The following is a 22427-nucleotide window of genomic DNA, read 5'->3' on the forward strand; positions in this document are numbered from 1 at the left end:
TCCCAACCTGTGTAGTACAGACTTATACCAAAGGTTGGGGTCCTATTGCCAGGAGGTCAAGGTTGCAGTAGGGGTCGAAATATTTATGACTAGGAAAAGGTCTCTCTTAGCTTGTATGTTGGGCTTTGGTTTGACAATCGTTTCTTGCTATTCAGTTTTTTCTTTCTGGCAAGTTTTGTTTTCCTTCAAGTCCCTTTTTTTTTGCAAGGGTTTAAGAGCGTTGTCCATTTTGTTAAAACGGGAAGAAGGGGAGGGTGGGGAATGACGTGGCGGGGAGGGGGTTGCAGTATGGACCCCAAAAACACTGTAGATCTTATCTGCATTAAAGGGGGGGTGGGGGAGAAGGTGTTGCCTCCATGCTCTCGAAGACAACTTCCAAAGTTTACCGGACCTCGTGGGTTCCCTTTTCCACAAATGACTTAGCTGAGGTAAAGTTCCCTTCCTAACCCATGAGAATGACTCTTCTCCTGTATAAAAGTCTCTCAAAGCTTGGATTTCATAACCTCCTACAAATCTCACGGTACTAGGAGACAGTCTCCCCCTCTCCTAGTTTACATCTTTTTTTTTTTTAATAAGCCCCCCCCCCCCCCCCCCCCCCCCCCCCCCCGAGTTACTGTAACTTGGATTCTTCAACTCTAAGTTCTCGCCACAGACTTTGTATGTCCAATTGTACACATCCATCAACTTGCCCTCACCGGGACGAAGGAGCGACTCCCTGAGCTCTCCTTGATTCTTCAGAATTTTCTCATTATTCTGCAAACTGCCCCTACCGGGATGAGGAAGAGGTTCCCCAAGTCCTTCTTGACTCTTCAATAACAGTTTTATGGAACTGCCCAGAGAGTTGCCTCACAAAGTGATCTACTTCTTTCTTGTCTTCTTGTATCACCTTCTCGAATTTTCCCACCCCCCTGACAGACGTATAATTGTTACCGTTACATTCTCTCGGGTGGAACTCCTCAACAGTTCACAAATGCAACATGGCATCTGTTTCAAAGGTTTTGACATGCCTCACATTTCTTAATTGACCAATCAGCACCTTAACGTGATGTATGCGAATGTTAGGCGGCTTCCTGATTTGTTTGCCAACACTGAATCAAGAAGTGAGTCAGCGGACTGAATCGAGATCACAAATAGTTTTTTTACCTACGTAATGGACGGATTAACACCAAGCTTGCAAAAGCACGCTTTCGGGACCAGATGCTCCTTGTGCATGTTTGGTGCAAATCCATCCAGTGGTTCTGGCTTTAGCTGCAAGCAAATATTTTTTCCCCATTCAAGTCTATCTGGAGTTTGGTTGGAGCCGCCCCCTCTACATCTTTGCCCCATTACCCCTTGATAAACGTGCTCTATATTAAGTTTCATGTGAATTCTTCGAATGGCGCCAATGTTAATAAATCGCCCAAAAACTGGGAAAGCCAATTTAACCATACCTACAGGGTCACTACTGCAGACCCTGTTAAAATAAATAAATATATATGAAAAGTAGACTGAAACACAGTCTCGGGGGTAGCGGCACTCCGGCAAATAGGTTCTTGTATTTGACAGTTCAGTCCATATGCAAGGCATTATTGCTGCGCAGAAAAATAGTCCTTTATTAGTACATAGGTTTGGACAAAGAGGGCAGCAGCAAAAACACACGAACGACACGTTTCACCCTACACGGGATTCGTCTGGTATAAAGATAACGGAAAGAGGACTGTACATTTTTGGAGAACATTTGACTCTTTAGTCCATCATCTCTGTTCTTGAAAAATGACCACTAACATGCTAAATGAGAAGCCCTATATGTACACGTGCCGCCATGTTGGAGAGTGCTCAAGTATGTCACTATTGATGTCGCAGCATTGTCAATATACATGTAGTACATAAAGTTGTAACGCTCACCTGATTCCCACGGAGGCGCAGGTCTGGCTTCGAGTGCTGGTGCTTCTTCAATGGTGAAGCGCAGGACCCTGAAGATGGACAGGAAGGGCCCCTCTACTCAGGCTTCTCTGGCTCGCAGGAATATTCCCCTGTGCGTGAAAAGGGGTTATTACCTACTGACTGAGTTATGCTCAAGCCTCCCACTCTCCTCCAACCCTCCACGATTCCCCGTGAAGTCTCACCTTAGGGTCAGGAAGGATGAGCTCTCCATCCTGCTTCTGATGCAGGGGCGCGTTGAAACCCAGTTACTTCACTGGATTGAGGATTGATGGGAGTTCAGGTAAGCTTGACTATTCAGGTAAGGCGCTGTAAAAGTTCTGCTGCAAGTTCAAAAGTCCAAGCTTAATAATAATGTTCATTGTCTTGTTGCAGCAAGCGCTAATGCTTATGTCTTTTTCCCCTTAGGGGCCGGGGTTCGGAATGCCGGAGATATGGCGCCGACCCAAAGTGAAACGTGCAGTTCCAGTAAATGACGGGTAAGTTCTGGATGAGCGCTCGGGTAATGTCTTTGCATTCGCTCATTCAATGTCTGTCTTTTTTCCCCATAGAGGCCGGGGTCCGGAAAATGCCTGGAAGCGGCAAGACCCGAAATGAAATGGGAATGACCCAACAGGTAAGTCTTAGAAGGAAACTGAGCTTTTCCTATTCCTTTCCTTCTCTCACCTTGTTCTTGTCTTTTTCTCTCTAGGCTCAGGGAAGTGGCTGTGGATCCGGATGATCGCTGCTGAAGATGGAGGCGTCCAGGATAGGTGAGTGAAATGAAATGCAACGCTGCAGCGATCGTAGCGAAATGCTTTTAAAAATGATGTCTTCCTTTTCAGGGTCGTCGGTGTGATGTCTCCGTGGTGCTGATTTAGCAGGTAAGGTCTTTTGTCTCCCTTTGCAGGTGACCCAGGATACTGACAGGCGTGGCTGAGGTCCAGATGCAGGAGCTGACACGGTGAGCGTCCAGCTGCGAGGAGCAGAACAACGCGAAGCGTGAGTTGCTGATCGGGTGTGGTTTAAATAGCTTTGGGAGAAGTTCCCAGTGTGTATCCTTCCACCGATCAGGTATGTATCCTTCCCCGACCACACCCGGGTGGAAAGTAGTCCCACAGGTAAAGTAGTTCCATTCAGGCCTCAAGAGGGCCTGGATGTAGCAGCATGGTCTGCATCAGGTAAGTGCACATTAAAACACTTGAACACATGTCTAGCTTTATGAGCCTGGTGCCTAAGGCGCCAGGACAGGGGTCCAACATGAGCCTGGTGCCTAATTGAGGTGCGTGGACATGGTTACTAGGCTCCCACGATCTCTCCTGAGGTCCATATCCCTTCCAGTCAACAAGATAGAAGAGTTTCGACTTTACCACCTTGGAGTCTATAATGTCTTTACCTTCGAATTCTAATTCCCCTTCAATTTGAACTGGATCTGGAGTCTTGGACAATCGGGTTCCTGGTTGTACTGGCTTCAAAAATGATGCATGAAAAACTGGATGAATATGCATGTTGGACGGTAGATCCAGTTTAAAGGCCACTGGGTTGATTATAGCCTTGATGGGGTAAGGTCCTATGAATCTGGGATTGAAGGTTCGCGGGCCCTTGAGGGGTAAATGTTTAGTTGCTAGCCATACCTGGTCTCCTACTTGGTAAGGAGGAGTTTTACTTTGGTGCAAATCAGCGTTTTCTTTATACTTTTTCTTGGCTTGCTGTAAATGACTTGCAGCTTCTTTGAAGGCTCGGGTTATTGTGGAATGCAGATGATTTACTGCGGGCATTTCCAGGGTCAGAGGTGGATCTAGGTCAGAGGTCCGAGGATGGTGACCATACAAAGTATAAAAAGGGGTTTGTCCGGTTCCAGAATGCACTGAGTTGTTGTATGCATATTCTGCGATCCAAAGAATGTCTTTCTAATTCAACTCAGATTGGTGTAACATGCACCGAAGATATTGCTCGAGAGTCTGATTGGTTCTCTCGGTTTGTCCGTCGGTCTTGGGGTGGTGGCTGGTGGATAACCGCACATCTATTTGTGCTAATCGGCAACACTTCTTCCAAAAATGGGAGATAAATTGACTTCCACGATCCGAGACTAATACGGAAGGGAAACCATGTATGCGAACTATATTCTCCAGGAATTCCTTGGCCAAGGTGGAAGCTGAAGGCAAACCTTTTAAAGGGATAAAGTGGGCCATTTTGGAGAATAGGTCCACAATTACAAGGATTGTGTTGTAACCAGCACAAGGAGGCAGGTCGGTTATAAAGTCCATTGACAGGGTGTGCCATGGTGCCGGTGGAATATCCAAGGGTTGAAGTAGGCCGGCTGGCCTTTTCTTTTGAGCTTTGTTTTGGGCGCAAATTCCGCAAGGCAGAACAAAAGACTTTGTCTTTTCTCCAAGAAGGCCACCAGAAGTGGCGTTTGATTTCTTTCCTCCGTTTTAGCGATACCAGGGTGTCCTTCCATTAAAGGTTCATGATGATGGGCAATGACAAGTTCTTGCAATTCTTTACTTGGCAGAAACAACCGCTCCTGGAAGTAGGGTAAGTCATCCTTAACGGTGTAATGAGGACCCTTTTGACTCCATTCCAGTAAGGTTGAAGAGTCTAGAAGTTGTTTTACTTGCGTTTGGATGTCCTCAATAGTTTGCAATGAAGTTAAGCCTAAGATTCTTTGCTCAGGTATGATGGGCACAGGTTCTAAGCTCGAATTAGGTTCTTCCATGCCAATCCGGGATAAGGCTTCCGCTTTTCCATTCTTGCAGCCAGGGCGATAGGTAATTACAAAATCAAATTCCGCGAAGAATAGAGCCCATCGGAGTTGTCGTGAAGATTGAGCTTTGGCCGTCTTTAAATACTGTAAGTTTCTGTGGTCTGTAATTACGGTGATGGTGTGTCTTGCCCCGAGAAGGTAGTGACGCCAAGCCTTGAAAGCAGATTTGATGGCCAGTAACTCTTTATCGGTAATTGCGTAGTTGATTTCAGGAGGAGAAAATGTTCTGGACCAACAGGCCACTGGGTGTAGTTGGTTAGTTTTTGGGTCTCTTTGCGACAGAACAGCTCCCATGGCCGAACTGGATGCGTCGGTTTCCACAATGTACGAGAGATCTGGGTGCGGGTGCTTCAATACAGGTGCAGAGGTGAATTTGGTTTTCAGGTCCTGAAAGGCTTGTTCGGCCTCAAGAGTCCATTCGTAGCGTTTGATTTTCTTTAGGAGAGCTGTGATGGGTTGGACTGTTCGGGAAAATTCCGGGATGAATCTTCGATAGAAATTGGCAAAGCCAAGCATGCTCTGAACTCCTTTCACCGAGCTAGGAGATGGCCATTTGAGGATGGCGTCCACCTTCCGCGAGTCCATTCGGATTCCTTGAGGTGTCAGGATGAATCCGAGAAACTCAACTTCTGTGGTATGAAAAACGCATTTTTCGAGTTTTGCAAATAGTCTGTGCTGGCGCAATTTCTCAAGAACTGCCCTAACATGTTTTCTGTGATCCGATTCTGAAGAAGAGTACACCAGGATGTCGTCAATGTAAACAATGACACAGACATCGATAAATTCCCGAAGAACATCATTCATAAAGTACTGAAAGGCGGCAGGTGCATTGCACAAACCGAAGGGCATCACCTGATATTCGAAGAGCCCAAACTTGGTGCGGAATGCAGTCTTCCATTCGTCGCCTTCTTTTATATGCAGCAGGTGATAAGCTCCTCGGAGATCTAACTTGGTGTACACACAAGCGTCTTTCACCTGGTCGATAAGCTCAGGGATCAAGGGCAGAGGATAACTATTCTTAATCGTTATTTGATTTAGGGCGCGATAGTCTATACACGTTCTAAGGTCGCCCTCTTTTTTCGGCACGAAGAACAGAGCTGAAGAGACAGGAGACTTGGACGGGTGAATAAAACCATTGGCTAGGTACTGATCTAAATACTGACGCAAATGCAGGTTCTCAGGTTCCGTAAGAGCATAAATCCTACTACAGGGTAGTTGAGCATTGGGTACCAGATCGATTTGGCAATCATAAGACCGATGGGGAGGTAACGTGTTAGCCTGTTCTTTCTGAAAAACGTCTTGGAATTCTTGGTATTCTGACGGTAACTGTACAGGGGTGGAAGTTGCTGAGGCTAGACCCATAGCTGGATTTCTTGGATAACAAGTTGGTTCACAATCAGGAAAACTTATCATCTTTACTCGCCAGTCAATTCTGGGATTGTGTTTCTAACCAAGGAATTCCAAGAATTACTTGAAATTGTGGGGCCTTGATCACATCAAACACGATTGCTTCCCGATGTCCGTCCTGACCCACCAGTGTCACTTCAACAGTGGAATGCGTTACAGGCCCTGAGGCTATTTCGGTTCCATCTACTGTAGTAATGACATCTTGGGTTACTTTCGGGCGGAGAGGAAGCTTAATCCTGGAAGCCAATTCACGGTCTATGTAATTTCCAATAGCTCCACTGTCGATGTATGCTTTTATAGCATGCAACTGCTGAGGCTGTTTTGGGTCCACGAGCACCATTTGCATGACAAAATGCGAGGTCAAAGAGTTAGTTTTCAAGCTCGGCAAGCGGACCCCTACGCTTGTCTGGCTAGGTCGTTTCCCGAATCAGGTGTCCATAATTCGTTATCAGTAGCTCCAACCACCTTCTTAGGTGGTTTAACTGGACAATTTCGAAGAAAGTGACCGGAAGTCCTGCAATACAGATAAAGTTGCATTTGCTGCCTTCTCTCTCGTTCTTTCTGCGTTAATGGTCCTTTAACACCACCGATTTGCATAGGTTCGGATACGTCAGTACTCTTGGAGTTAGCGTGGGTTTTGATCGGTATTCGGGTTTCGTACTTGAACCGATCTGCTTTTCTGTTTTGAAGTCTGTGATCAAGTTGAACCACCAAGTCTATGTAGTCTGCGCAGACCTGGGGTGCGTTTACTAACTGAGCTAGAACATCCTTAAGCTCTCCGCGCAGGCCTCGATGAAACAATGTGATCCTTTTGTTTTCTGGCCATCCAGTTTCCACAACCAGTCTGTTAAAGGTGGCAATGTAGGGCAGAAGATCCTGATTACCTTGTCGTAAGGATAGCAGTTCGTTATCAAGGGCCTGTCCTTGAGAGTGTCGAGCGAACAATCTTTCCATGCTGGCCTGGAAGCCCTGAAAATTCTGGAGAATGGGATCATCCTGATTTACCAATGGAATAGACCAATCGGCAGCACTGCCACTGAGGTAAGATAGTATAAAGGCTACCTTGGTCTGGTCGTTAGGGAAGGCTCCGGGTCTGCATAGAAAGTGTAAACGACATTGGTTCATAAAGACGGCATATTTCTTGGGATCCCCCGCAAAATGTTCAGGCGGGGCCAAAGGCATGTGTCCAGGTAGATTGATTTGTACCGGGTTATTCAAACCCATTGATGTGGAAATGTCTCCGGAATTAGGTAAAGGAGTGTGCCCTGCCTGGGCCTGTAATAACATTTTGGCTAGGTCATCTGTTCTTTCCTTGGATAGGATCAGTTCTCTTTTGAGAGCGTTAGTCTTTTGGCGGGCTGAGTGCACCTCTGCCCGCAATTCCCCCAAAAGCTGGGCCAGCTGGTCAGTCTCGGAAGTCTCCATAGCGCCTGGGTGGGAAATTGTGGGTAGGCTTCGCGTTCTGTAACGCTCACCTGATTCCCACGGAGGCGCAGGTCTGGCTTGGAGTGCTGGTGCTTCTTCAATGGTGAAGCGCAGGACCCTGAAGATGGACAGGAAGGGCCCCTCTACTCAGGCTTCTCTGGCTCGCAGGAATATTCCCCTGTGCGTGAAAAGGGAGTATTACCTACTGACTGAGTTATGCTCAAGCCTCCCACTCTCCTCCAACCTTCCACGATTCCCCGTGAAGTCTCACCTTAGGGTCAGGAAGGATGAGCTCTCCATCCTGCTTCTGATGCAGGGGCGCGTTGAAACCCAGTTACTTCACTGGATTGAGGATTGATGGGAGTTCAGGTAAGCTTGACTATTCAGGTAAGGCGCTGTAAAAGTTCTGCTGCAAGTTCAAAAGTCCAAGCTTACTAATAATGTTCATTGTCTTGTTGCAGCAAGCGCTAATGCTTATGTCTTTTTCCCCTTAGGGGCCGGGGATCGGAATGCCGGAGATATGGCGCCGACCCGAAGTGAAACGTGCAGTTCCAGTAAATGACAGGTAAGTTCTGGATGAGCGCTCGGGTAATGTCTTTGCATTCGCTCATTCAATGTCTTTGTCTTTTCTTCCCATAGGGGCCGGGGTCCGGAAAATGCCTGGAAGCGGCAAGACCCGAAATGAAATGGGAATGACCCAACAGGTAAGTCTTAGAAGGAAACTGAGCTTTTCCTATTACTTTCCTTCTCTCACCTTGTTCTTGTCTTTTTCTCTCTAGGCTCAGGGAAGTGGCTGTGGATCCGGATGATCGCTGCTGAAGATGAAGGCGTCCAGGATAGGTGAGTGAAATGAAATGCAGCGCTGCAGCGATCGTAGCGAAATGCTTGTAAAAATGATGTTTTCCTTTTCAGGGTCGTCGGTGTGTTGTCTCCGTGGTGCTGATTTAGCAGGTAAGGTCTTTTGTCTCCCTTTGCAGGTGACCCAGGATACTGACAGGCGTGGCTGAGGTCCAGATGCAGGAACTGACACGGTGAGCGGCAAGCTGCGAGGAGCAGAACATCGCGAAACGTGAGTTGCTGATCGGGTGTGGTTTAAATAGCTTTGGGAGAAGTTCCCAGTGTGTATCCTTCCACCGATCAGGTATGTATCCTTCCCTGACCACACCGGGGTGGACAGTAGTCCCACAGGTAAAGTATTTCCATTCAGGCCTCAAGAGGGCCTGGATGTAGCAGCATGGTCTGCATCAGGTAAGTGCACATTAAAACACTTGAACACATGTCTAGCTTTATGAGCCTGGCGCCTAAGGCGCCAGGACAGGGGTCCAACATGAGCCTGGCGCCTAAGGCGCCAGGACTGCGTCCAAAGGGCCCCAGCTTGGGCCCGCTGGCACTCCCCTGGGGGAAATGATGCCTGCCTCTGGGGTTGCTGGGTCGGACCTGGCTCCTTGGAGGTAGGCATCATGACAAAAGTTTGATGTTTCAACTATTGCGGATGACTATTGCACAAGTATAAAAGCATTTCATAACAAGATTGCTCATTTGCTATTTAAATATATAGAATGCCAAGTAAAATGCTCTCTAATATATATAACATGTTTCTTCGTGACATATAGCGCTTTGTGCATTGGAATAGTATTTCCCATTGGCTCGCAAACAATATCCCTGGACTGCAGATAAAGTGCAATGTGCAGATATTATTAAAAATATGTAAATTGCTTAAATATGTAATTGTTAACTACTATCAGACATCCACCCAAAATATATATTTCGAAGGGATTGTGTCCTCCGACGTATTCCTTATCTTTGATAATTCGTCTCCAGCTTGCTGGCCTCGGAAATTTTTCTCTGTAGAGGGCGCTGCTGCGTGTCGACGTCCGCCGAGTCGATGTCTCTCGACAGCCACGGTATTGGCGCCGACGTCACCATGCCCATAAATAGCCACGCGCGGCGTCTGTTGCTCAGTTCAGTTTTTCCGCGCTTTGTGGGGCCTCGGAATATTGTTGCTCAGTTCAGTCAGATAAAACCTCTTATATTTACTCGATAAAACCAACTCATTCCCGATGGCTTCTTCATCCAAACCGACGACTCCGTGGTCTGGCTTCAAAAAATGTTGAGACTGCGGAAAGAAAATGTCGATAACTGATCCTCACAGGATCTGCTTTTGGTGCTTGGGAGTCGAGCACCATTGTTCGGAGTGTGAGGACTGCATGTCCATGACGGCGAAAGCCTTGAAGGAGCGCAAGGGGAAGCTCGAGAGAGGTAAGTCAGTCAAAACCTCCTCGAAAGTTTCTTCGGCCGAGGCATTCTAGGTCTCGAAGTAGCTCCCACCACTCGTCGAGATCTAGACACTCAAACAAGAGATGTCGAAGATCCCCTTCCTCGTCATCTTCGGTTTCCCCAGAAAGGGTCTCCTGCCCCACAAAACATAGCTCTCAGGCTGAGTGGGAGGAATTCAGGAAGAAAATGCTAAGCGTCTTCGAGAAAGCGGCCTCGACCCCCTCGAACACAGCTGAGGGCGATACCCCGGGTGAAAAACCCAAAAAACCGAAACGCAGTGAGTCGTTGCACCCGGCGAAAGAGTCCACCCGAGAATGCCACTGGCCATCGGGTAAGAAGGCACCATCTTGACGCCATTGACGCCGATGTCGAAGGGTTCTTCGAGGCATCGGTCGATCGAATCGATGTCGACATCGACACTGATAAAAGAGAAAACCACGGCTACTTCACAGCCAACGGTTATACCAAGAGCCTCCGGCACGATGCCGAGAACGTCGTCGACATCCTCGAGTAGGATCCTGATCCTCTCGAGTTCTTCGAGGCCTCTTCCAGTTTTCTCAACGCCTTTCTCGGCGCCTTCGAAGCCTGTCACATCGGCGTCGACGACATCGACGTTTTCTCGCCCAATAATGACGAGTTTGGCTCCTTCTGCCTTAAAAATGGGTTTTACACCATTTCCGAGGTCAGAGTACCCTGGATTATCTTCAATCTATGAAGAAGGGGAGGATTCTGACCAGGAAAGACCCTTCGGGGTTGCAGAGGACCACACCACCTGTTTCAGAGGATTTTACCTCTGAGGAGAGAAGGTTGAAAGACCTACAGGAATCATTACATGAGGCAAGTGGGCTGGACATTTCCCCAGAAGTGGAATTTGTCAAACCAGACCCAGGGGAACATGCCGAAAAACACCCTATAGAACCCTGATGGCAAGGATTATTAAATTCATGGGTTGGTCTGCGCCTTCACCTGTTTTTCAACAGGATGACCTTACAGACAAACTATGCAAAGGTCCACAGGAGGATCCTGTGGTCCCCTTCCATGCAGCCTTGCAAAGGAAGATTTCATCAAATTGGCGAAACTCCTGAGGTTATTCCTGCAGTCAATAAAAGATTGTCAGCCATGTATAGGGTAGCTGCGGCTGACCCTGAATATTTATCAAAACACCCGACTCCAGAGAGCCTAGTGGTTCAAGCGGCAACTTCATCAAGCAGCAGATCCGCTTACCCTACTGTCCCACAGGATAGAGATGACAAAAGGTACGATTCTATGGCAAAAAAGTATTTTCTGCTTGTAGTATGGCGTTGAAGTCCATCAACGCCACCTGTACGCTCGCCAGGTTCAGTCGCACACTGTGGGAGTGTGCTTCATCAGCGGCTGACTGCATACCGGAAGGAGAGGAAAGGGAAGCCTTCCTTAACATCATTAAAGATGGCAAAGCTGCCATGTGCGAATCTCTTCAAACTGGCATTGATTCTGCTGACAGTATCAGGAGGGCCATGGTGGCAAGTACGACAATCCGCAGGCATGCGTGGTTGCGAAAGTCTGAGTTTGCTCCAGATGTGCAGGCCAGACGTTTGAATATGCCCTTTGACGGCTCTTCTTTATTCGGTAAAAAGGCTGATGACAGTCTGGAAAAGTTGCAAACATCTAAAGCAGCAGCAAAATCTTTAGGAGCTGCAGTCCGCCAAACTCCTTTTCGCCCCTCAGGAACCTCTGGGAGAGGAAAGTCCTTTCGCTATTATTCCGCATTTGGGAAAGGCAGAGGACAGCCGGCTCAAAGAGGCCAAAGGAGATCCACCCGAGGTGGACGGGTCAAAAGTACTAAAGCCGCAGCAGGTGCCTCTTTACCCTCGGCATCTGCATCAGCCACCCCCAAACAACTCTGAGGTCTTTCCACACAAAACACCTGGAGGGGGCAGGTTAACTCACCATCTGACGGAATGGCAGGCTATTACGTCAGATGCTTGGGCATTGGAAACAGTTGCCCAGAGTTACTGCCTACCCTTTCTACACATCCCTCAGAGTCATCCACCGGGGCACAGCTTTCTAAAAGTTCCAGATCCGCTCCTCTTGCAGGATATTGTAGACCTGCTAGAGAAAGGTGCCATAGAACCGGTACCTGTAGCGGAGAGGAACAAGGGCTGGTACTCCCCCTACTTTCTCATACCAAAGAAGGACGGAGGACTGAGACTCATCTTGGACTTACGAGACTTGAACAAGTTCCTCAGGAAGGACAAGTTCAAGATGGTAACTCTCTCTCAGATCCTTCAGGCCCTCCAGCTCCAGGACTGGCTGGTACCTCTGGACCTTCAGGATGCTTATTTCCATGTGCCAATCCATCTCAAACACAAGAGATACCTGAGGTTCGCAATTGGCGGCTCTCATTATCAATTTCGAGTTCTGCCGTTTGAGCTGACCTCCGCCCCAAGGGTCTTCACCAAGCTAATGTCGGTAGTGGCTGCGAGTCGAAGGAGGGAAGGGATCCACGTCTACCCCTACCTGGACGATTGGCTGATCAGAGCTGTATCTTCGGAACAAGCTCAGATCCAGCTAGATTAGGTCTGCCACTTCCTTCACAAACTGGGCTTCTCCCTCAGTTTAAAGAAGTCACAGATGATACCATCACAGAGACTCCAGTTCATTGGAGCGGTCCTGGACATTTCCCTGGGAAAAGCATCGCCACCAGAGTTGAGGGCTCAAGATATTCTGCAGATGGTCACCAAGTTTTAAAATGCCCAACGTCTCCCAGCCTTTGACTTTTTGAGGTTGCTAGGCCTCATGGCATCTTGCATCTTCCTTGTGCCCGAGGCTCGCCTGAGAATGAGATCTCTTCAGTGGGCACTGAACTCAGTGGTCGCAATTCTCAGGGAGAATGACAGATCTCCTCCGGATTCCGGACAAGGTAGCCTACGACCTTCAATGGTGGGTCTATCCAGAGAACATCTTGAAAGGAGAACTGTTTTGGCAACCATGGCCGGAGATGACAGTAATCACAGACGCCTCACTCACGGGGTGGGGAGCCCATGCCAACGACTTGACCATCAGCGGTCGTTGGTCTCCATCGGAGTCCAGACTACGCATCAACCTATTAGAGCTGAGAGCGATCAGACTAGCGCTGAAAGCTTTCCTGCCATCAGTACAGGGGGGAAATGTCCTGATAATGACGGACAACACGGTGGCCATGCACTACCTCAACAAAAGAGGAGGCGTAGGGTCACTGCCACTGTGCAGAGAAGCAATGCAGCTCTGGTTTTGGGCAATTCAGGAAGGAGTCTCTCTATCGGCAGTCCACCTAGCCGGAGAGAAGAACTTGACAGCGGACGCTCTGAGCAGGCAGAGCAGTCTCCCACGAGTGGGAGCTAGCTCAGGAAGTCCGTCAAGAGTTCTTCTCCCTTTGGGGAACCCCCTCAGGTGGATCTGTTTGCCACCAGCACCAACAGGAAGTGCGATCTGTTCTGTTCACGGGAATTTCCCCCGAGAGGTGCTTTAGGGGACACGTTCGTAGTGGACTGGGAGTTCCCACTCCTTTACGCGTTTCCACCAGTCCCTGTTCTTCCTCAAATGATCAGGAGGTTGAGAAGATTCCGGAAAACCATGATCCTAATTGCCCCAGACTGGACCAGGAGAACGTGGTACCCGGACCTTCTAGATATGTCCATCTGTCCTCCAATCTGTCTCCCACTCAAAGAGAATCTTCTCTCACAGAAGCTAGGTCCGGTTCTCCATCCAGACATCAGAACCCTCAACCTTCACGCTTGGCTTCTGAAAGGATGTCATGGAGGTGTTGCTTTCGGCCAGAAGGCCAGCAACAAAGTCTTTATACCGCTGCCGTTGGAACAAATTTTGCAGCTGGTGTAGAGAAGAGAATATCGACCCTTTTTCATGTGGTACACCAACGGTGTTATCGTTTCTACTCTACTCTACTTGGCAAACTCGGGCCTTCAAGTTGGCACTGTAAAAGGCTATCTCGCAGTGCTATCAATCTTCAAGCGCACTGCGGAGGAACCATCTATTTCAAACTACTCCTAGTAATACAATTTCTCAAGCGATTAACTAATGTTTATCCTCCAAGACCATTCAAGTTCCCTTATGGGACTTAAATTTAGTCTTCAATTTCCTAATGGGTACTCCCTTCGAACCACTCCACTCTTGTTCGCTGAGATTTCTCACTCTTAAAACTGTCCTATTGGTAGCACTAACATCTGCTGGGAGAGTGAGCGAATTACAAGCTCTTTCTTGTAAACCCCCCCATACAATTTTCCATAAGGACAAAGTTGTCCTAAAGGGAAAGCCTAATTTCCTCCCAAAGGTGGTTTCTGAATTTCACATCACTCAGAAAATTACCTTACCTTCGTTCTACCCTCCTCCCCATCCGGGGAAAGAAGAAGAAAGGCTACATAGGCTGGACCCAAGGCGAGCTCTAAGCTTTCACATCAGCAGACTGGCTAGGATTAGGCAAGCAGACCAACTGTTTGTAGGATACTCAGGTCACAAGTTGGGACTACCCATAACAAAACAGACCATTTCCAGGTGGATTATTTTGGCCATTCTGGAATGTTACAAACTGGCAGGGAAAGAGCCACCCCAAAATCCTAGGGCTCATTCAACCAGGGGAATCGCAGCCTCTTCGGCCCTCCAAAGAGGGGTACCGGTCCGAGACATATGTGCGGCTGCCACATGGTCGTCCGCACATACATTCACAAGATTTTACAACCTGGATTCCTCCACTAGTCAAGAGACCAGATTTGGCAAAGCCGTATTACATTCGGTTCATTTCTAAAAGGCAAACATGACATTATTACTCCCACCTCCAATTACATGCCACTGCTATGGGAGTCTATCAAAGATAAGGAATACGTCGGAGGACACAATCCCTTCGAAGAACAAGTTACTTCTTACCTTGTAACGTTCTTTCGATGGGATGTTCCTCTGGCGTATTCCTTATAGCCCCGGTCCCCATCCATCCCCGCAGTAATACTTCCCTTGTGGTTGCAGTTTACGCTCCTTCAAGGTCAATAACCAATTCAGGCATGACTTATCTTATGCTACAAAAAAAGAACTGAGCAACGGACGCCGCGCGTGGCTATTTATGGGCATGGTGACGTCGGCGCCGATACGGTGGCTGTCGAGGGACATTGACTCGCGGACGTCGACGCGCAGCGCCCTCTACGGCGAAAAAATTTCCGAGGCCAGCAAGCTGGAGACTAATTATCAAAGATGAGGAATACGCCGGAGGAACATCCCATCGAAAGAACGTTACAAGGTAAGAAGTAACTTGTTCATTTTAAGGGTGCCGGAATAAGGCTCGGGTACAAGTCTGGCATTGTTTCTGTTATAAACGTTTATTCCTAAAAGTAAATTCTATCCCTAAAACTGAGGGGTTTCCCTGTATATTTAAATATATAGAATACCAAGTAAAAAATGCTCTCTAATATATACATAACATGTTCCTGCCAGTGTTCCCGTATCCATTGATGCATAAGAATGCATTTAGCGCTTAGTCAATGGGAAATGCCAACTTAAATATACTATCAGACATACACCCAAAATATATATATATTTTAAGGGTGCCACAGTAAGGCTCAGACACAAGTCTGGCATTGTTTCTGTTATAAACGTTTATTCCTAAAAGTAAATTCTATCCCTAAACCTAAGAGGGGTTTCCCTGCCTCAAAGAAACTAAGGAAAACTGTCAGAATGTCCAAATAAAAATAGTCTGTCACTGTCGTGTTCCAAAACTCTACTTCTGACCCTAACATTATTAACTAATGACTAACGTGCAATTACTCAAACTCCAAAGTGAACTAGTAGCGACACTTCTCTCCACTTCAAAGTTCTCCAAATCTCAAGTGTTCAAAGGAAAAGAAATGTTCAGTTTCTTAACCAGCAATATTCCAGTAACCAGGGCGTGGCTCCTTTCCCATGGGTTCCGATTAGGAGCTTATATTCTCCTTTTCTACCATGGACAGACTTTTCTACTTGTAGGTTTTCAGACCCTCTTATTCTCAGGTCTTCAAATAGGTGCAGGTCCCAGACTCGCAAAGCTTTATCAAAAAATGTTGATTTTGTGGACAGTCTCTGCTTCACGTAGGGTCCTAGACCATCTTATTTGGCCCTCCTATGGGTGCAGATCCCAGTCTTGCAATGTGGCAACACCACAACTTGGTTTACTCTCCTGCCAAGTACATGTGCCCGTTTAAAACGTCTTAAACTCTTCAGGGTCCCAGACCCTCTTTTTCATATGGATGCGGGTCCCAGACTCGCAATGCATGTTCATCGCAGCTTGGTTCACCCTCCCGCAAGCCTGTGGCTTCTCTTTCCCTTCCTTCACCCACTTTCAGGGTCCCAGACCCTCTTGTTCTCTGTTTCTCATGGGGTGCGTGTCCCAAACTCTCACGCTGCTTTCAAGGGTCCTCGGCCCTTCTCAAATGCTTTCCACACTCCTTCCTCAGCTTCCCCAGGCCTCCAGCCCTTCTTGGTATGCCTGTGTACCTTTTCTCTTGGTTCACGTCTCCTGAGGAATGGGTCTCTTCCGTGAGGGTGCGGCAGCACTTTGAGACTTGACTTTGCTGTTTGTCGCTTTGCAATGTTTTTTGGCGTCCTTCTCGGAGCGGCTCTGCTCCGCAGCTCTCTGGTGCGGGGGACGCCCGAAGGTTGATTCTGGTACCTGCTCGTACTGTCCCTTCTTCCTGGACTACCAGTGGCGTTCCTCCGTGCGTGGCGTCTTCCCACTTCTCTACTAGGCTTGCCAGTGTGGGTCTCTGGATGGCTCGTCGGCAGCCAGCTGCTCTCTTGTGAGGTTAGCTCTGTGTCCCAGCTGACGGGGACTTAATCTTCTTCACTTCCTTGTTGGGTTGTACTGGACGAGTTCAGGTAAAACCTGTTTCAACTTTTGTGGCTGCTCAGTTGACCTGTGGGGATGTTATGTTACCTGGCATGCTATGTGAGTATACAGTGATTTGTAGAAGACGGACCTGAAGGAGACAACCTAGAATTTTGTATAGTCGCTGTTTTGCCTTCCCAAATCTCAGTAATTTAAATCTTTTTTTACTGAAGGGGGTTCCCCTCTGCACTTAAAAAAAAGACTGGAAGGCAATCTGCTTTTTTTGGAATACAATTCATTCACAGTTCATTTAGATTTTGAAATGGACCCTTCCCGGGTCTCTTTATTATCTCAATTGAAGATTAGACTTAAGAAAAACAAAAGCGAAATGCACATGAATTGAAAGCAGAAATGTAATACATCACCGTTAGCATTGTTTTGAAACAACACCTCTCTACCATGCACTTCACTGTAAACTCCAGGTTGGAAGAGAGTCACTCGCCTACGGGAACAGCCGACGTCCAAAGGCAAGAGTGGCTTGGTTTTACTCTGTCTGTCTGATGTCTTTTCACTCTGTCAACCTTGTATTTTTCCAGAGAAGTTCATTGTCAGTAAAATTCCACAGTTGCTCGGCCGTTGCAGCCATCAAACCTCATTGCTTTGTAAACAACCCCTGGTTTTCTCATGAGAGCCGACAAGCTTTGCTCTCAGCTTCTTGTGGAATGCACAACAAACTTAGTCTGCTCGCACAAACAAGCTGTCTTTCCACAGCTTCAACAAATGCACACTATGCTCAGCAATGGGCTTTTATTTCAGCTTGGAGTTAAATGTTCACTTGTGTTCCCAGAATGCATTTACCTAGACTCCATATTGGAATTGCATGTTTTTAATGCATTATAGTCACTGAAACCGGTCGACATTCAATCAGGGATGCACTTGAATTGATTGGAGCACCCTGTACTTTTAGATAGTTTTCCTATTATGTGTCATCATTTGACTGTTTTTATTCTACAAATGCAGGGAACTAGATCCACGGGCTAATAAAGTAAGAATGTTCACAGGTTTAGTGCTCAGCGTTCCCAAATTGCATTGTTTAATGCTTTGTCTGACACCTTTGGATCACATGTGTATTGCTGTATCTAGGTATTGTCTTAGTAGTGCGTAGATGCAGAGTTGCTTGTTTGTGTTTTAGATATGCTCGAGATGTGTTTGCCAGGGAACCAAACAATTGGTAACATACTGTTTAACTCTTTGGACCAATCTTTCAAAAAATGATAAAGTAAAAACGAAAGGAGGATTTAGAAACAAACTGGGGGTTCTTTCTTTGATCTGTTTCTTGGTTTTGTTCACTTTATATATATATATAGGCGGCACACCACCACTTAATAAGGAAAGTTGGTGGTAGAGGTAGGGACAGTTCTACATTTCTCTGTCACTTGGATCAGTTATTGGGTTTAATTTATAATTTTGAATTGTTATCCAGCCTTTCGAATTATGTGTTGTCTGTGAAATCTTAATTGAATTGTGTGGCGTTCTGCCAATTGGTGTGTGATAAAGGTTTAGAACTTTGGCAGGCTGCCAATGGCTCTACTTTTGGCCCTTGTGTGGGTGTTTTTGATAACGAGATATGGACCAGACACATGGCCCACTAGCATGGAGAATGTGAAAGAACGTATTGACCCTCCTCTTCCATTTGTTTTCTAGTCCTGGAGTTCCTTAGGAAATAGAAGTTTAGGAAGTCTGCTTATATATGTGGTCCAATTTTAAGGGAAGGCCACTTCGGTCTGGACAATAGAGCAATATCCGGAGGGCTGTCCAGATAGGCTTGTGTTGGTGGGTTTTGTGGGTCAGTTTGACCACTTAGTTTGATTTCCCGAAAAGAAACCAGGTACTTCTCAAATAGTTGGTTGTGAAAAGCAAAGAACTGGCATTCACAAAATTAGATGGCTTGCTTTTTTGGTCCTTCACACGTTTTCCACCACAGTTGCCCTTGAGTGAAAGATTTAAAGGAGCATGAGATTATGAAATGTTGAAGTCTAAGGTGGTCATTGGAAGAATGGTGGTAATTTAGTCCCTTGAAGCCAGTGATGTGGGCATGCGCAGAAGCCCAGGAAATGTTCAAGGGAATCTGCCAGATAGGATACCCTTGCGTCGGATAAAATAGCACACTAGTGCCTCAAGAAGGGCTATGTGCTAATTGCGCCTACTCTGAGAAAATTCATCCAGCGGAAGAGATGAATATCAAAGCTGATGGTATGAGGGAGTGTGGACTGGGCCTAGACATGGCCTTGGTAAAGATGCGTTGTGGTTCTTATGTCTTTTCTTAATCGGCATTCTGAGTTTGCAGGAAGGAGGACGTAATGTAAGAGTAGTTCAACGTTCAGGGTCTCGTACTCCAGAGGGACTGGAGGGAGATCTTTCTCCAGGGAACCTGTTGGCTTCCAGCTTCCGAAGTAATGTTTCTGTGTTATCAAGGGTGATCTGCTCTAATCTACTACTCTTGGTGGGGGGAAATTCCTTATAATGATGAAAAGGTTGTCCCTAGTATTATTTCTCTTTAATATAGGAATAAAAGCAAAATGTGATCTTGTTAATTGTGAATAGCTGCCATCCTTTGTATCTCTCTGTAACCTCTTCTGAAGGAAATCCATTTATACCAATAAAGTAACATTCCTGCTGATGACCAAACGGTGGCAAGGCAATCCTTTCCCATTCTTCGATCTCCAGTCTTTTACTTATGTTTCATGCCTCTTTTTGGGAAAGGTTCCAATCCAACACTAATTTCCTGTTTTCAGTTCTAACTGTTAATGCCACAGTCACCATTCCCAAACTGAGGGGTGGTCTTGGTATATTTGGCCCACAAGACTGATGCATGTGTTCTGGGTTCCTTGCTAGCTACATGTATTTGAGTCTGGACTACAAATGGGTGTGTAGGGAAGGGATTGGATTAGCAGGACTGATTTGAAGTAAAATAATATTGTAAAATATATATATAGTGCTGTTGAAACATTGAGATGTGTTTACACATATGTTAATGTTAAAGGGTACTTGTTCCGCGCACTGTCGCCACCGGAGTGGTCCCCAGTTGCTCTGGTGGATCAGAAAGGAGGGTGTGAAAACAGGGAGAGGGGTTAGTAAAGTATAGTGGGGAAATAGAAAAGTGAGAGTTATGGTGAAATGTACACTTTTGAGCAGTGGCTGTACAGATATGTTAAAACCTTCTTGTATGGCCCAGCAGGCGTTTGTTCAGTTCCGCTAAACAAATTATCCTTAAACTGTGACAGATATCCTTGGTACTAGGGCAACCAATAATATAGGCAGCAGTGATCTGCCCAAATCTAAATGGATTGGAAAATATATATTTTTTTTATTATGACACATGCTTGCATTTGGATGGAAAACACAAATTATGGGACTGGGTGCGAGGGCCGATGTAAGTGCTCCAGATAACGGAGTTAGGGTGCAGTGTATTCATTCATTAATAAACACGAGGGAAGCAATGTGTTTTTGGCACAGAATTAACCATTGATAACAGAGCGGAGGACATGGGTCCTTTGTAATGGGGTGAGAGATTGTCACTTGAAGACCAGATGGTGCAGGGGAAGGTGGAAACATAAACCAGGGACGAGGACAGGACCGTATGACGTAGGAACAGGATGGTGGAGGAAGTGCTGAATTAAGCATAGAGGGGTGGTGGAAAAGAGACGTAGGGTTGTCCATGAAGGGTAGGGAGAGAGGAAAACCGGGTGATGAGTTTCGTAGATTGCAAGGAAACATGTTCTTTAGAAAGGAGAGCTTTGAGGTTGGTTTTAAATAATGGTAGAGTTGGAATAGTAGGGAGAGGAAGAGCATTCCAGAGTAGGGCAGTGAGCTGGAAATGAGAGGGAGCACAGAGTGGTTGCATTGAAGTGAGCTGAGGATGATCTTAATGAGCGAGAAGGAGAGTAGTGAGTTAGATGAGCAGATAGCTAGGGTGGGGCGAGTCCATTGATAATTTTGCTAAGAAGTTTATACTTGGCCCTTTGTTTCATAGATAGCCAGCCAATCTGGTGACTGGCAGAGGCGGTAGAGGTAAGGCAAGAAAGGTTGAAAAGTTTGCAGACCACGAAGTTAAGGACTTTGTCCAAAGGTGGTTGGGAACGCCTTATAGGAGATTGGCACAATAGTCCGATCTAGAAAGGACTAAGGAGGATATTAGCTGTTTAGCTGCAATGAAAGGAAGATGAGGACAGATTTTTCTGATTATTGAGAACGCTGAGAGTCTGCATTGGCAGATTGGGAGATAAAGAGCGAGAAGTTGTGTGATGGGTCGAAGATGACCCCAAGGTTACAAGCGGAAGCAGAGTAAGGAAGGTAGTTGGGCGAGAAGAGGAGGAAGCGAGAGCCTGTTTGCCTAGGAAGTAAGAGTATGTGCGTCTCCAGTGCAGGTAGAAGCCCTTGGTTCCCAAATATGAACCTTCCTGCCTCTAACTGTCCCTTGCAATGCCTTTTCCCAGGTCCTACAACGACTCCTGCTCCGAAGATGCAGCCAAGCATGGTTCCCCCAAAAGCTGCTGCACCCTGCAGGACGTCCCCCTGATCAGGTAAGCAGGGGTGAGGGAAGCATAGGGGACTGTTTGGAAGGGAGGGTGTCACCAAACCAGGCAGTTGCTCTGAACTCCCTCTCTCTCTCTCTCTCTCTCTCTCTCTCTCTCTCTCTCTCTCTCTCTCTCTCTCTCTCTCTCTCTCTCTCTGTATGATGTTACCTGCTGATGACATCTTGCCTATCTCTTTCCCTTCTGCAGTAAATGTGGGACCTACCCTCCAGAAAGCTGCCTCTTCAGCCTCATTGGAAACGTTGGTGCTTTCATGGGTGAGATTCTTCTGTGCAGACATGGCTGAGCGGATGTTTAGCATGACACAGGAACCTGGTCCTACACCGTCCCCACCCCCTTTTCTTCGCTCCTCGGGCTAAAATGCATCAGTTGCTCATGCCCTATAGCACTAATATCGCAGTAAACACCCGCTCTGGGGGCTAAAGTGGCTGTTAACAGTCTGCGGCCCCAAGTTATAAGCCCAGGCCGTAAAACATCAAGCCCCAGCAGTGTTACCAGCCGGTTCAGTCCCCAGAAAAGGTGTTTCATAGCTATTAAAATCCCAAGGCCAACCCGCAGGTATGTGTGAGAAATGAGTCGCCACAGTGAGAAGGCTGCCTGTCTCACGAATGCATACTCTAACATGGGTGCCACAAGGATCCTAATATGGCAAGTATTGCATGAGCGGAGGCTGCCACCTAATTCCCCCCCCACCCCCCATTCCAGTCCTGCCCTCCGAGTTTCCGGAGTGCAGCACACCCTATTTCATGCTACATCTGCTCGCCACCCCAAAGGGAAAGTATCAGTCACTTTTGCGTTGAGAAATCCTTAAGGTGTCTAGAGAAAAGAAACAAACATAATTTAAAACTGAACTACTGCCTACACAGTAACCCTGCTCCTTCACATCCCTCTAATTCTTTACATACCTGGCAAGCCTCCTTTAAGAGTCTATGGCTCTTAGTTTTGTTTCAATTATGTGGCTTGCCCTTTTTTCCCGTTTACTGACTTTGTTACTAGCCTTTGTCTTGGGTAACTAACCCTAATTCTAAGCAACTATATAGGTAGCTATGCTTGGTTTGAAACTAGCAGTTTCTGTACAGATTTTCTTATAAATATTGGCAAGATTGCTCCTCCCTGCTAAAATGTTTATTGAAGGACCTGCCATCAGTTCCTAAATTACAGGAAAATTACTTGCCCTGTTGCCTTTTCAATCGCGTAGAAGCGCTGACTTTAACAACTCTTTTATCTCAGTGAG

At 46.8% G+C, this 22427-nt stretch overlaps 1 protein-coding gene across 2 annotated transcripts in view; it reads left to right on the forward strand.

The window, feature by feature from the left end:
* TMEM150A (transmembrane protein 150A) overlaps positions 1–22427 on the forward strand; it is a 223193-nt gene that overhangs the window by 76663 nt on the left and 124103 nt on the right. For both annotated transcript variants that reach the window (XM_069619036.1, XM_069619037.1), the window contains exons 4-5: positions 21095–21181; positions 21383–21450. In XM_069619036.1, coding sequence (XP_069475137.1) covers positions 21095–21181; positions 21383–21450 — 155 coding nt within the window. The remainder of the gene's footprint in view (positions 1–21094; positions 21182–21382; positions 21451–22427) is intronic.

This window comes from Ambystoma mexicanum, chromosome 10 (assembly GCF_040938575.1).
Source record: "Ambystoma mexicanum isolate Mex_15411 chromosome 10, UKY_AmexF1_1, whole genome shotgun sequence".
Lineage (NCBI taxonomy): Eukaryota > Metazoa > Chordata > Amphibia > Caudata > Ambystomatidae > Ambystoma > Ambystoma mexicanum.